The sequence below is a fragment of the Mesoplodon bidens genome (assembly GCF_964165515.1).
Source record: "Mesoplodon bidens genome assembly, chromosome: 19".
Taxonomy (NCBI): domain Eukaryota; kingdom Metazoa; phylum Chordata; class Mammalia; order Artiodactyla; family Ziphiidae; genus Mesoplodon; species Mesoplodon bidens.
The window spans coordinates 41,613,827-41,626,337 of NC_138179.1; the positions used below are offsets into that span (position 1 = coordinate 41,613,827).

The following is a 12,511-nucleotide window of genomic DNA, read 5'->3' on the forward strand; positions in this document are numbered from 1 at the left end:
AAAACAAAGACAGAGAGGTGAGCAGAGTCCCCGAAAGACTGTCCTGGCTCTAAGAAGGGGGCAAGGGGCAGCAGGGAGGTGGGAGGTGAGGGGCAAGATGACCCCAGCCCTGGGTACAGCATCGGACCCCATCCCGAGGGGGATGACCAGGAGTGAAGCTAGAGCCCTCTGTCGACAGGGCCCCAGAGCAGAAGCTCTCGTCCCTCACCACAGGGGGCTGCTGGGGCCATCACTGATTTGAACAACAGCTCGCTATTGATGTCATGCTTGAGTGCTCTGGGGCTTTTCTTCTTCCTCCCCAGTGTGTATGTATCTGTGGCTAGGGAAGCAGAGAAGCACACTGACTGGTCTGCAATCCTGATCACGCAGTTAAGGATGGTGAGAGTCCCCACCCCCTACAGCCTACTGGCAGTCAGGCTCTCTTGGGCTGAAGGCAGAGGGGGAGTTACCTACCTACGAGGGGCCCCATCATATTTAGGTTGGGGGTCTTCCATCTAAAAGGTCTATCTTGTCAGCCTCCTAATCTGTCCTCAACGTGTCCCTGAGAGATGTCGCAGGGATGATTCTCTGTAATAACACATATTCTATCAGAGGCACGGCAGAGGAAGGTTGAACAGTTTAACTGTTGAATGGGGGGAGGAGACATTTAAGAGCATCTCTAGCAGACATAGGGACAGATGCCGAGGAAAAAGGCCAAACAGAAAGAAGGATGATCCTGGAACGTGACACGAGATGAAGGAGAGGGGAAGAGGTCAGGCTGGGAAGGTTCCGGAATGTTCCCTGGGGCCTGAGGCTGCTCGGGGGCCATGCACCCCAGGGCTTCCTACTAGCAATTAAGCCAAGACTCTGCTCCAACCCATAACCTGACGGGGCGTGGATCAGCAGTTCACCCTGTCACTTGGGCAGAGCCCTCCCTTTTTTCATTTTGAGGCTTATCAGCTGGTGGCACGGCCTGTTTTAATGGCTTTAAAAGCTTTGTCCTCCAAGATTCGGCTGTTCAGGGTCACGCTGGATGAGGGTCACGTGGGTGTGAGCAGAAGAAAGAAACAAGGAGCAGACAGGCTCAGAGGAGCCTCCCACCTCCACTCCCCAATGGGCAGCTGGAATCTCAGAGCCCCCAGGCAGGGCTGTCTTTTCCTGTAGAGCAGGGAGGCCCAGGCACACGGATCTCCATCTGTGCCCATCCCCCTGGACCCCTGAAATGCGCTCTGGATCCTAGCCTGGCACCAGAGCCCCACGCCACAGCCCCAGCGCCCCACCCAGGCCCAAACCCATCCTTATTTTTTCTTCTGTCGGCGCTGAGTCATGACTGGCCAAGGCCACAGGTTCCTGTTTCCCAGGCTGAGCCAGGCCCCAACCTACAAAGCCACATCTAGGAAATGCCACCCTAGAACAGAGGGCCTTGCCCTTGGTAGCTGGTCAACCTGATCCCAGTGTCTCCTCCCACGCCCCACCCATCCTCCCTCCCCAGCACATGTTATCTTTTCTCAGTCCCGTCCCGTCCAGTTCAAACATCTTTTTCGGCCGCACACTGCCCTTGTTTAAAACAGAAGACCCTGTGCAACCTGGTGCTAGCCAGTGACTATTTCAGCTGCCGTGGTGGTCCCCCACTCTTGCTGTTCCACCAGTCCATAATACTCCCTGAATCTGAACCTGCCCAGGGGTGTCCATACCTCTAGACAGGCAAGTTTCTTCTGCCTTGAATGCCATCTCCCTCTCTCTGCCTGGAGAACTTCCATTCATCCTTCAAGACCCAGCTGAAATAGCCCTTCCCCATCTTCCCTCTGGGAAATCCTGTCCTCCCGTAGCACTTGGTATATTCCACATCTCTCATCCACTCTGCTGTAAACATCGGTACCCGTCTGCTCAGGGCCCTGGGAGCTTCTAACAGATAGAAGCTACGCTCTAACCACAGAACAGTTAGGGCTCACTATTTGCTGAGCTGACCCTGAGATACTTGGATGGCAGCACAGGTTAGGTTTGTCTTGGTCCCTCTTATGACCTGCCTCATCTATACCTTATTGCAATGCTGCACAAAAAGTGTTTATGCGAGGGCTTCCCTGGTGGCGCAGTGGTTGAGAGTCCGCCTGCCAATGCAGGGGACACGGGTTCGTACCCTGGTCTGGGAGGATCCCACATGCCACAGAGCGGCTGGGCCCGTGAACCATGGCCGCTGAGCCTGCATGTCTGGAGCCTATGCTCCTCAACGGGAGAGGCCACAACAGTGAGAGGCCCGCGTACCACAAAAAAAAAAAAAAAAAAAAAGTGTTTATGCGAATCAGTAAACAGATTAGTCCTGCCATAAGTTTGCTCTTCCGCAGCATCATCCTCAGCTCATGATATCAAATGAACCAGGAACATCCAAAGGAGATAACAGTTCTAAAAGGAGCAATGCTGCCAGATTTTACTATGGTACACCTAATTCTGCATGCTTTTTGGAACTTTTTGGCACTGCTTTTCTGAGGTCCAGCACCCTGCACAATGCTTACTGCATTATAGGTGTTCAATAAACACACTGCTGGCCATTAGAAAATAAGCAAAAAGTCAAAACTACAATGAGGTACCACTGCACATCAGTCAGAATGGCCATCATTAAAAAGTCTAAAATAACAAATGCTGGAAAGGGTGTGGAGAAAAGGGAACCCCCCCTACACTGTTGGTGGGAATGTAAATTGGTGCAGCCACTATGGAAAACAGTATGGAGGTTCCTCAAAAAACTAAAAATAGAGTTGCCGTATGATCGAGCAATCCCACTCCTGGGCATATATCTGGAGAAAACTATAATTCAAAAAGATACAAGCACCCCTGGGCTTCCCTGGTGGCACAGTGGTTAAGAATCCGCCTGTCAATGCAGAGGACATGGGTTCGAGCCCTGGTCTGGGAAGATCCCACATGCCACGGAGCAACTAAACCCATGTGCCACAACTACTGACCCTATGCTCTAGAGCCCGTGAGCCACAACTACTGAGCCCGAGTGCCACAACTACTGAAGCCCACGCACATAGAGCCCATGCTCTGCAACAAGAGAAGCCACCCAATGAGAAGCCCATGCACCGCAACAAAGAGAAGCCCCCACTAGCTGCAACTAGAGAAAAGCTCATGTGCAGCAACAAGGACCCAATGCAGCCAAAAAAAAAAAAAAAAAAACCGATAAAAGCACCCTTATATTCATAGTAGCACTATTCACAACAGCCAAGACATGGAAACAATCTGAATGTCTATCGACAGATGAATGGATAAAGAAGATGTGGTACATATATACAATGGAGTACTACTCAGCCATAAAAAGAATGAAGTAATGCCATTTGCAGCAACATGGATAGACCTAGAGATGATACTAAGCGAAGTCAGAAAGAGAAAGACAAATATCATATGATATCACTTATATGTGGAATCTAAAATATGACACAAATGAACTTATTTATGAAACAGAAACAGACTCACAGACATAGAGAACAGACTTGTGGTTGCCAAGGGGGAGGTGGGGAAGGATTGGGAGGTTGGGATTAGCAGATGCAAACTATTATATACAGGATGGATAAACAACAAGGTCCTACTGTAGACCCCGGGAAGTATATTCCATATCCTGTGATAAATCATAATGGAAAAGAATATGAAAAAGAATATATATATATATGTATAACTGTATCACTTTGCTGTACAGCAGAAATTAACAACATTGTAAATCAACTATACTTCAATAAAATTAAAAAAAAAAAAAGAAAAGAAGCAAAAACTACTCCCAAACAGCCAAGAGACTCCATTCCATTCCACACATCAAGGTCCATGCATTTTTCTCTTATAAAAGCTCCTAAGGCTCCCAGGCAGTCTGAGTTCTTAATTGAAAGGGGGCAGCAGAGGGGCTCCATCCTGCTGTAGCCCCTCCCTGCTGTGTAGCCTCAGGGAAGTTCCCTGACCTCCCTGGGACTAAGCTGCTCACATCGGAAATGGAGACACCGCCGCCAGTATCTGCACACCATCAAGGTGTGGGAGGACTAAGAGATGGGGGGCACGTGACGCGGTGCCTGACACATGATGCAGGTGTAGCTCAGGACAGAACAAACACAGCACCTCGGGGACTTCCCTGGTGGCGCAGTGGTTGAGAATCCACCTGCCAATGCAGGGGACACGGGTTCGATCCCTTGTCCGGGAAGATCCCACATGCCGCGGAGCAACTAAGCCCATGCGCCACAACTACTGAGCCCACGTGCCACAACTACTGAGCCCACGTGCCATAACTACTGAAGCCTGCGCGCCTAGAGCCCATGCTCCGCAACAAGAGAAACCACTGCAGTGGGAAGCCTGTGCACTGCATCGAAGAGCAGCCCCTGCTCACCACAGAGAAAGCCCACGTGCAGCAACGAAGACCCAATGCAGCCAAAAATAAATGAATAAACCAATAAAAATTTTAAAAAAAGAGAAATGGAAGGAAAGAAAGTGAAGCAAGAGAGGAAACAAAGCCCAGTTCTATGGAAACCTTCCCCAAAGTGTTAACACCCTCCAACCATGAAAGAGAAATGCTGGGCACACACCTGTCCACGTGGGTGCCAGGGATCCACAGCGCTACCATCTGGGCTCAGCACCACTCTGCATGGGGTGGGGTGGGGGGGACACAGGCAAAAGCATTGGCTGATGAATTGATCACAGCCAGAGGCTCCCACAGGCAAGTTACAGATAGGAGACCTGAGGGGCCCCACAAGGGAGGGAGGGCGGGGCAGCAGCACGGCGGACCCCAGCCAACTCGGCTGCGGACATCCCGACCCTCAGCTTTCGGCCCCCGGCACGAGCCAGAGTGGGGACTGTCTTCCATGCCAAGCTCAGAGTTCCGAGTCGGACTGCCTTTTAAGTATAAATCCAAAAAGCATGGGCCCCCTCCTGCTGCCCAAAGGGAAAAACGGGTAAGGTGTGGAAAGGTTTTCAGTAACAGTCCCTGCCTTCGAGGAGATCCAACCCGGGCAGGAAGATAGATGATGGACAGGAAAATCAAGAAGCACACTCTTCCCAACTGCCAGTGGCAGAGAAGGAGGCAAGAAGAGCTTTCAGAAGTGTGTTCCCTGCACCTAGCGCAATGGGCATAACCCTGAGCTCCAGACTGGGGGCCACTCCAAGTGAGGGATGGGCCTCTCTGAGTCCCAGGCCATTTAAAGGACAGGGCTGGGGAGAAGCAAAGAGACCCAAAGAATCTGGGAAGAAGTTAAACTGGAGGCATGGACTCATGTTTACCAAACGCCCACTGCATGCTGGGCCTGGTGCTTGGCCCTGGGTTGGGAGATCAGCCTAGGTCCTGTCCAGCCCCACGAGCGAGCAGCCCTGCTCCACCATCCTGCCCCTGGAGAACCGGAGGCAGCTGTAGGAGGGAGAGTCTTTATAAAGATTCCTGCTCTAACCGCTTCGGTCGCAAAAATGATGGCCTCTCCCTGGGCTGCTCAGATTGTTTCTTCTTTCTCTTCTGCCGTTAACACAACATCTGGGTTTGAGATCAAGGGTGATACACTGGCTGATGAATTCACTGTCAGATGTTGGCTACTGGAATGCACAGCCGTGGACTTAATTCAAAGCACAAGCAACCGCAGAGCCCCTGGCCCCACCCCTCAGGCTGTGGACACCACATGACGTCACTTCCCCCACTAGGAGCCTGCAAAAACAAGCCCTAGTCCGCCCAGCCAGATTTGGGATGGAAAAGAACGGGGTGGGTGGAAAGTCAAGGCTGTGGACGACGATCCAAAGAACACAGGCTATGTTCAGGCTCCGAGAGATGACAACAGCCCAGGCAAAACCAACGGAGGCCAGACTGTGCCACTGCCCTGGGGGGAGGGGACAGGGAGGAGGCTGGCAGGAAACCTGGGGTGTCCTCAGCATACCCTGTGGCCATGGCCGGTCCAGAGGAGCTGCATACTCGACCAACCCAGGCCGATTCAAGTCTCTCCCACACCCCGCCAACATCTCAGTGCTCATGTGTCTGCAGACCTTATTGGGGAAGCAATGGAGATTAACACCAAGCCAAGGACATAGTCTATGGGGGAGCCCGGCCCTGAAAGAGAACTGCCTGTCAGAAGTTCATTTATGTCCCACTGAAATAAACTGAATTATCTTGTCTTACCACGGGCCCAACTTCTCTCCAGAGGAATGCCATATGCTACACGTACGAATGTGTCCTGTAGGACCTTTCCCAACGGGGCCACGCAGCTCGGCATGGGCTCCCGACCCCAGAGCACGGTAAAGCTGTGGATGTCAGGACTCTGACTTTTAGACATTCACGGCCTTGCACCAACACACTCAACACCCCAGAATCCCCAGACCCTAAAGCCTGCCCAGGCAGAGCTTCCGGCTCAGGGAAAAATCACGGGTCTGCCTGCAACAGGTGCGGGAATCTCCAGGATTCGGGAAAACATCCATCTAAATACAAGGTCAAAACCCTGAACCATGTGAGCCTTATGTGTATGCACTGACTCAGGGTGGCAAGAGTGCCTCAGCAGCAGCAGAGGCCACAGTCACCTCCCCACCCACCTACTGCGGCCTCCAGCTGAGATCTGGAAGGGGCGCCCAGCGAGACAGGCATCAACACGGACCTCGCCGCCCTGCTCTTCAGTCCTGGTCACGGCCTTGTGGAACATGCCCAGTGGTCCCTCTGGTGAGGGGCACAGGGTCTCAAAGCCATCCGCTCTGCGGGAGAGGTCAGGGGCTTTCGACTGGCCGGCACATTTGCCAAAGACCCTACTGGCCCCAATCAAGAGTGGGTGGGGGCCACTCTGCTGCTGTGCCTGGAATGCGAGCCCTGGTTTGAGAGTAGAGGGTCACTTGGTCCGTTTCCTTGTCTCTGGGAAAAACTACACGCCAACCATTTCAGAGGAATTCAGAAAGCAACGATTTTGTCCCACACGAGACCCAGGCCCCACTTACTCCAGGCCAGGCTTCAAACCCCCAGCTCTCCAGGTGTGCTCTGCACTGCTGGGGTACTTGGGGAGGGCTGGAGGGTTGCACACTCTTGTCTACACTCTCCGGAGAAGGGGCAGCACGAGGGTAGACGTCTACACCCTCAAATCACAGAGCTACCAAAGTCCTCGCTGAATGCCTGCAGCTACATCCCGAGGCTGCCTCTTGGGATGAGTCTCTTGTCCCTTTAGGGTGGACACAGTGACACTGTATGGCTGGTTGACCTGGCGGAGGCCCCCTAACCTTTGAATTTTGATGAACTTGCCCAAGTCCCAGTGGAGGGTGGACTGGGGTGCCTCCATCCCAGCCACCACTAACCCTTAAGGGTAGAGTCAGAACATGAGGGGTGCCCCGCTTCCTGCGTCTACACCCCAGACACACAGCCTGCTGCTCTGCCCCATGAAAGCTGTAACGAAGTGATCATATCTTTCAGAGCCCTGCTCTGGATTACTGAGGGATCCCTAACCGCTTACAAGTCACTAAACCATCTCAGTGGGCTGTGGGGAGCACGGTAAAGACACTGTGAGCCTTTGCAATGGGCTGCATCTGCTTCTTTGGGGTGGGGGGCAGACCGCACCAGCTACAGGGGCAGGGGGCGGGTGGATGATGATTTAGAAAGAGGGTCGTGCTCACAGGGACTGCAGACCGCTGGGACTCCCCAGGTTTCGGGGCCACGCCCCTCCCTACAGAACAGCACGTGGAAACGGGATGTGGCTGAGCAGCCTGGGAGATGTCACAAGGAATGCATGGCGTCAGCGCTGGCCTGGTGCCCAGAAGGCCGTGGGAGCATCCAGCCCCACCTGCCCCTCTGACCTCACTGTGCACCCAGCCTTCACCTTTCCAGCTGCCCCATGGTGGACATGACCCTGGGGGCTCTCCCCAGGCACTCAGCTCTGCCTTCCCTGGCCTCAATGCCAGGCCCTGCTCAGCCAGGGGTGGAGCAGACCTCCTCCAAATCCGCTTTCAGGGAAATGAAGTAATTAAAAACAGCCCTGTGATGCTGCAGGGAACCGAGGGCTTCTTCCATCCCTGTAGCAGCTGTGAGAGACCAGACCCACCCCCAGGTCCCCCTAACCTCCCCAACCCCAGGAGCCAACAGATGTCCGCGGCAGGGCTGTGGTGTCCAGTGTGAGGGCAAGACTTGGCCAGCGTGACTCAGGCCAGGGTCAAAAACGCCTGGAATGACAACTGCTCAGAGCAGATGTGTTTTTTCAGGAGTGGAGGGTGGGGCAGGGAGAGTGAAGGGTGCAGGACAGACAACAGGAAACAGCAGTACAGCCCCAGCCCTGGTCCACGCTGCCCATGAGCCCGGTACCTGGGGATCTGCCAGGCCTGCCCAGTGCTGTTCAAGATTCTAGCACGTACACGTGAGCCGTTGTCCACTGGATGCCCCGTCTCCATGGAGACCAGCTCTCCCATCTCCATTTCCTGGCCCTTTGCTTTGGCTCCCCTTGGGAGCAGGAGGGAAACATCTCTAAAAGCGCCTTGGTGATGCAGAGAGAAGCTGCAGCACTCCCCGCCCAGCTTCCAAGTCGCCCTCCCAACACCCCCAGGACCCAGATAGGACCCCTGACTCAAGCCCCACCACCTTTCCCCACTTTTCCCTGCGGGCCCAGCAGGATCTCATGCCAGAGGCCTTGGTCACAGTCTCCAAAGCCTTGGGCTCGGGCCCTTCCCATTCACGTGCTGCTGAATCATTTGAAAAAAATGCATCCCGCTCCTGGGAGGATTTGCTGAGAACAGTGCGGCTTTGTGGAGGGAACTGCTGCTTTGCACTTTCTCCGCCAAGACCCCAAGAAGGAGCCAAGCTCAGTCCTGCAAGCCCAAGCCTGGAGCCCGGAGCACAGTGGGGGCAGGGGCAGGGGCAGGACCAGGCGGGGCATGGGGCGGTGGGCGGGGGGCGGAAGGGAGAGATGCTGAGAGGATTCGCGCCACCCCCGCCCCCCCGCGATCCCTCCCCACCCACAGGCTGAGGAAGGGGCTGGACGGACAGCTAAGAAGTGAGGGGCAGCAGACAAGGGTCCTGTCCTCACGCTGCTGCTGGTGGGCCGTGACCTCGGGCAGGTCTCCCCTTCCAGGCTGCCTCATTTTGGGGAGTGAACACTCGAGTGCTGGGCCCGTGGCTCAGGCCCCCGTCCACATGGACAGAGCAGCAGCAGCAGTGGCCCTGGCGTGGGATGTTGAGGCATGTGGTCTGTGGGCCGACTCCAATCCACGGCATTTCTCAGGAGCCAGGAGCAGCGATGGAAAGGCTGGAACCCCAGAGCCACCCTCCCAGCTGCCAGTGTGGAGGGAAGCTGGGTGCGCAGGCTGGGTGGTTCATGCCCCCTCTCCTCGGCTAGTCCTCGTTAGCTTAGCAAGTAAGAGCCCAGGTGGCAGCCCAGCTGCCCCTTGGAGCGGGTGGTGTGTGGTGTGCAGTCCACCCGGCCTCCCGTCTCCAGCCAGGATGAGGGTGGGCTGCACTCCGCCATCAGCTCTCCATCATGTCTCCATCACGTGGAGGGAGGAAGCCGCCCGCGTCTCATGGCCTGAAAGAGGGTCCCCTGCCCTCCACCCCAACTTGAAAAACCAATTTTCCCATTATTTTCCATTTCTGAGATTCTGGATATTCTCATACACACTACAACCTCGCACCTGGCTGGGCAGGGGAGGGGACAGGCATAAGGACCCTCAGAGCAGCACACGTGGAATGCGGGGTCACATCCAAACCGAGGGTGCCCACCGGCCCCTCCAGGGCTGGAGCCGTCACGCTGTCGAGGGAGAACTTCTGTCCCTGCTCCCGAAGTGTCCTGGTCCTTGTCGGTCACTGCTGGCCCGCACCTGCCTGTGGACAGCGGACCTTGCAGCAGGCGCCGTCTTCTGCCTGTGGCTCCCTTGGGCAAACGGAGGGCCTGTCCACCAGCAGGCCGGCCACGGAGGCCTTCCCTAGCGGCTGCCGTCGGGGGAGGACTCACTGGCTGGGCTGCAAGGAAGTGACCTGACAACACAGGAGTGAAACAGGGACGGGGCAGCTGCCCCCAAAGGTGGGGGGTGAATCGCAAAACCGGGGGAAAGCGCTAGAAGATGCAGTTTCAGAGAGGAAGAGCCCATGAGGGAGGGAGGGAGGGAGGGAGGATGCGTGGGGAAGGCCGCTGGGGGAGGACCCTTTAGGAGGAGCCACTGTGTCGGGGTCCCCACTGCCCCCTGGCAGTACTGGGCAGAACCCTTCCAGGTGGCGCTGTCCCAGGGCTCTGGGCACCACAGTCCAGTCATGTCAAAGTGACCGACAGGGAGTGGAGGCACTGTCTTCTGGGATCCCAGCCCACCCCCTGGATACCAATGAGAGATGGAAGTTACCGGTGACATCTCCATCGGGAATCACTGGAGGGTCAGCTTTTTGCGGGCGGCGGGCAGGGGAAGTCCTGGAGGGCTGTTTCATTACCCACGTCACTGACCTGGGCAAGGGGGTACCCTGGCCCGCCCCCCTTCAGCCTTCTGCGGGACAGGTGGGCAAGGGCAGGGCGTCTCATCCAGCTTCCAGGGGACAGTGTGGGAGTGACCGTCCAGGCAGAGTTGAGTCAGCCTCCACCACGTCTCGCTGCCCATCCCCCACACCTACTTTTAGCTCAAGTGTGGCCCAGAAGGGACAATTCCTCACCTAGAACACACGGGCCACAAACATGACCTTTGAAAGTGGAAACAAAAATAACACACTTCAAGGCAGGCTTGCCCCTTCATTAGACTGCGGCTCACAGCCCGAGTCACGAGGGTCTCATGACTCAGTGTTTGGGTCCCATCGCGGCCACGGCTTTAAACCCAGTGATCCCACGGCACCCCCTCCACCCTCAGACCGAGGTGATCCCGTAGCGACAGATGGGCATTCCAGCTGAGCACCCACTAAAGGCCAGCGCCCCTCCCCACAGGGAATCCTCATTTGGCCAGGGAGTGACAAAGCTCTCTTGGCCCCAGGACTTTTTTCTTATTCACGTTGGGCTCAGACCAAATTGTTGAGCAGCTCTGCAGCCCTGACCCATGGTATTCCGGAAGCAGGTGAGAGAAACCGGGCCGGGATCAAACATTTTCTCCACCTAAAATGGAAAAGCCACAGACAACGGAGACTCACATGATGGAGACGTGAGATGGTGGAAGGTTCCTCACTCAAGCTATTGATTTTAAAACAAAACTGAAAAACAAACAAACAAACAAAAAACACCTTGTGGGATGCCATTACTGCTCCATACAAAATGGTCGCATTCAGGGGTTGTGGGCTGGATGCTCAGAGACACATATCCGGTCAGTCACCCCACCTCTCTGAGTATCCCTCTATCACCATCTGTCATTGTGGTCCCTTGTTACCTATATCCTCCACTAGAACGTGTCCTGTGTGTGTGTTATTCACTGTTCAGCTCCAGTTAAGTGGGGCAGTGTCTGTCACTCAGTACTTGCAAAGGAAAAACAGTATAATGTCAGATCAACATTTTCCAGGGACAAAAAAAAAAGGTGAAAATGGGAAGAAAAGGAGGGATGGAACCTTTCCCACACCTACATCCCAGCTGTGGTGTTCAAACATTCCCAAAGCACTTTTTGACGCCAGGCCTTCTGATCCAAATGCATTAGGGATGTAGTTCACTTTTTGGGAACTGGCACAAAACAGAAGCAGCTATGGAAAGAAGGCTCAGAGGGTCACATGCTATGACGCTGTGGCAAAAATGACACCTACGTGTGACACGAATGAACTAACTATGCTGGGTCCAAAATGCTTCCAAAAGACCATACATGATATAATATCCTTTTTATAGGGTTCAAGCAGAAGTAAAACTAAACAATACAGATTGTGTTCGGGTTGTAGTGCAGTGCAGGGACAACTCCCAAGTTCAGCGGGTGTACGATACAGCTAAGGAGGAAGAGCGCAGAGAAGAGGAAGTAGCACACAGATAAAGCTGGTTTTCAGCAAATATTCCAGATCTTGGGTTTGGGTGGCAGGCTCACGGTTGTTCATTATATTGTCTATACGTGGATGGGCTGGGGTCGCGGCAGACCCTGCCTTCACTCTGTTGGTCACTTTGACACGGCTAGGCTATGATGCCAAACATACATAAGATAAAAAAGGCCATTGATGGCCCAATGATGCCAACATATCATGAATGAAGAGGATTTATCCCACCCAGTGCATCTGAGGTCCTTGGGAGGGAGGGAGGGAGGGAACATCTCCTTCATATGCTAAGTCCAGGGGTCAGTTAGCTCTGGCCCAAGGGCCAAAGCCTGCCTACCACCTATTTTTGTAAATAAAGTCTTATTGGAACTCGATCACACCCATTCATTTACGTGTTGTCTGTGGCTGTCTTCCAGCTGAAAAGGCAGGCGGAGAGTAGGTGCCAGAGACCGTATGGCCAGCAAAGCCTACAATGTTTACTATTGGCTCTTTGCAGAAAAGGTCTGTCCACCCCCATTCCAACCCCTAAGTATGCAACAGGCAGATAAAACCCCACCCAGTGTAGGGTCTCTATGACTGCCAAGGCTTCTGGGTCAGAGGTAAAGCTGGGGGGTAGGGAATCTGCCAGACACCCTGGTTCCCCCACCACTGCCAGCCCCAGAAGGA

The 12,511-nt window shown here is 54.5% G+C and overlaps 2 protein-coding genes across 5 annotated transcripts in view; both read right to left on the reverse strand.

The window, feature by feature from the left end:
• The window catches only part of TIMP2 (TIMP metallopeptidase inhibitor 2), a 51,238-nt gene that overhangs the window by 14,332 nt on the left and 24,395 nt on the right, over window positions 1-12,511 (reverse strand). The gene's annotated exons all lie outside the window — the stretch shown is intronic.
• Window positions 3-8,469, reverse strand: LOC308607161 (uncharacterized protein). 4 transcript variants are annotated; one of them, XM_081218829.1, is made up of 5 exons: window positions 8,249-8,469; window positions 6,508-6,663; window positions 4,533-4,587; window positions 454-567; window positions 3-319 (listed from the first exon to the last, which is right to left on the reverse strand). In XM_081218829.1, the coding sequence occupies exons 1-4, from the start codon at window positions 8,356-8,358 to the stop codon at window positions 520-522; spliced, it is 369 nt and encodes a 122-aa protein (XP_081074955.1). In that variant the 5' UTR covers window positions 8,359-8,469; the 3' UTR covers window positions 3-319; window positions 454-519. The 4 variants fall into 4 exon arrangements, 2 of the variants coding, with proteins under 2 accessions (XP_081074955.1, XP_081074956.1); XM_081218830.1 differs by having other exon boundaries at window positions 4,533-5,967; XR_014013958.1 differs by lacking the exons at window positions 4,533-4,587; window positions 6,508-6,663.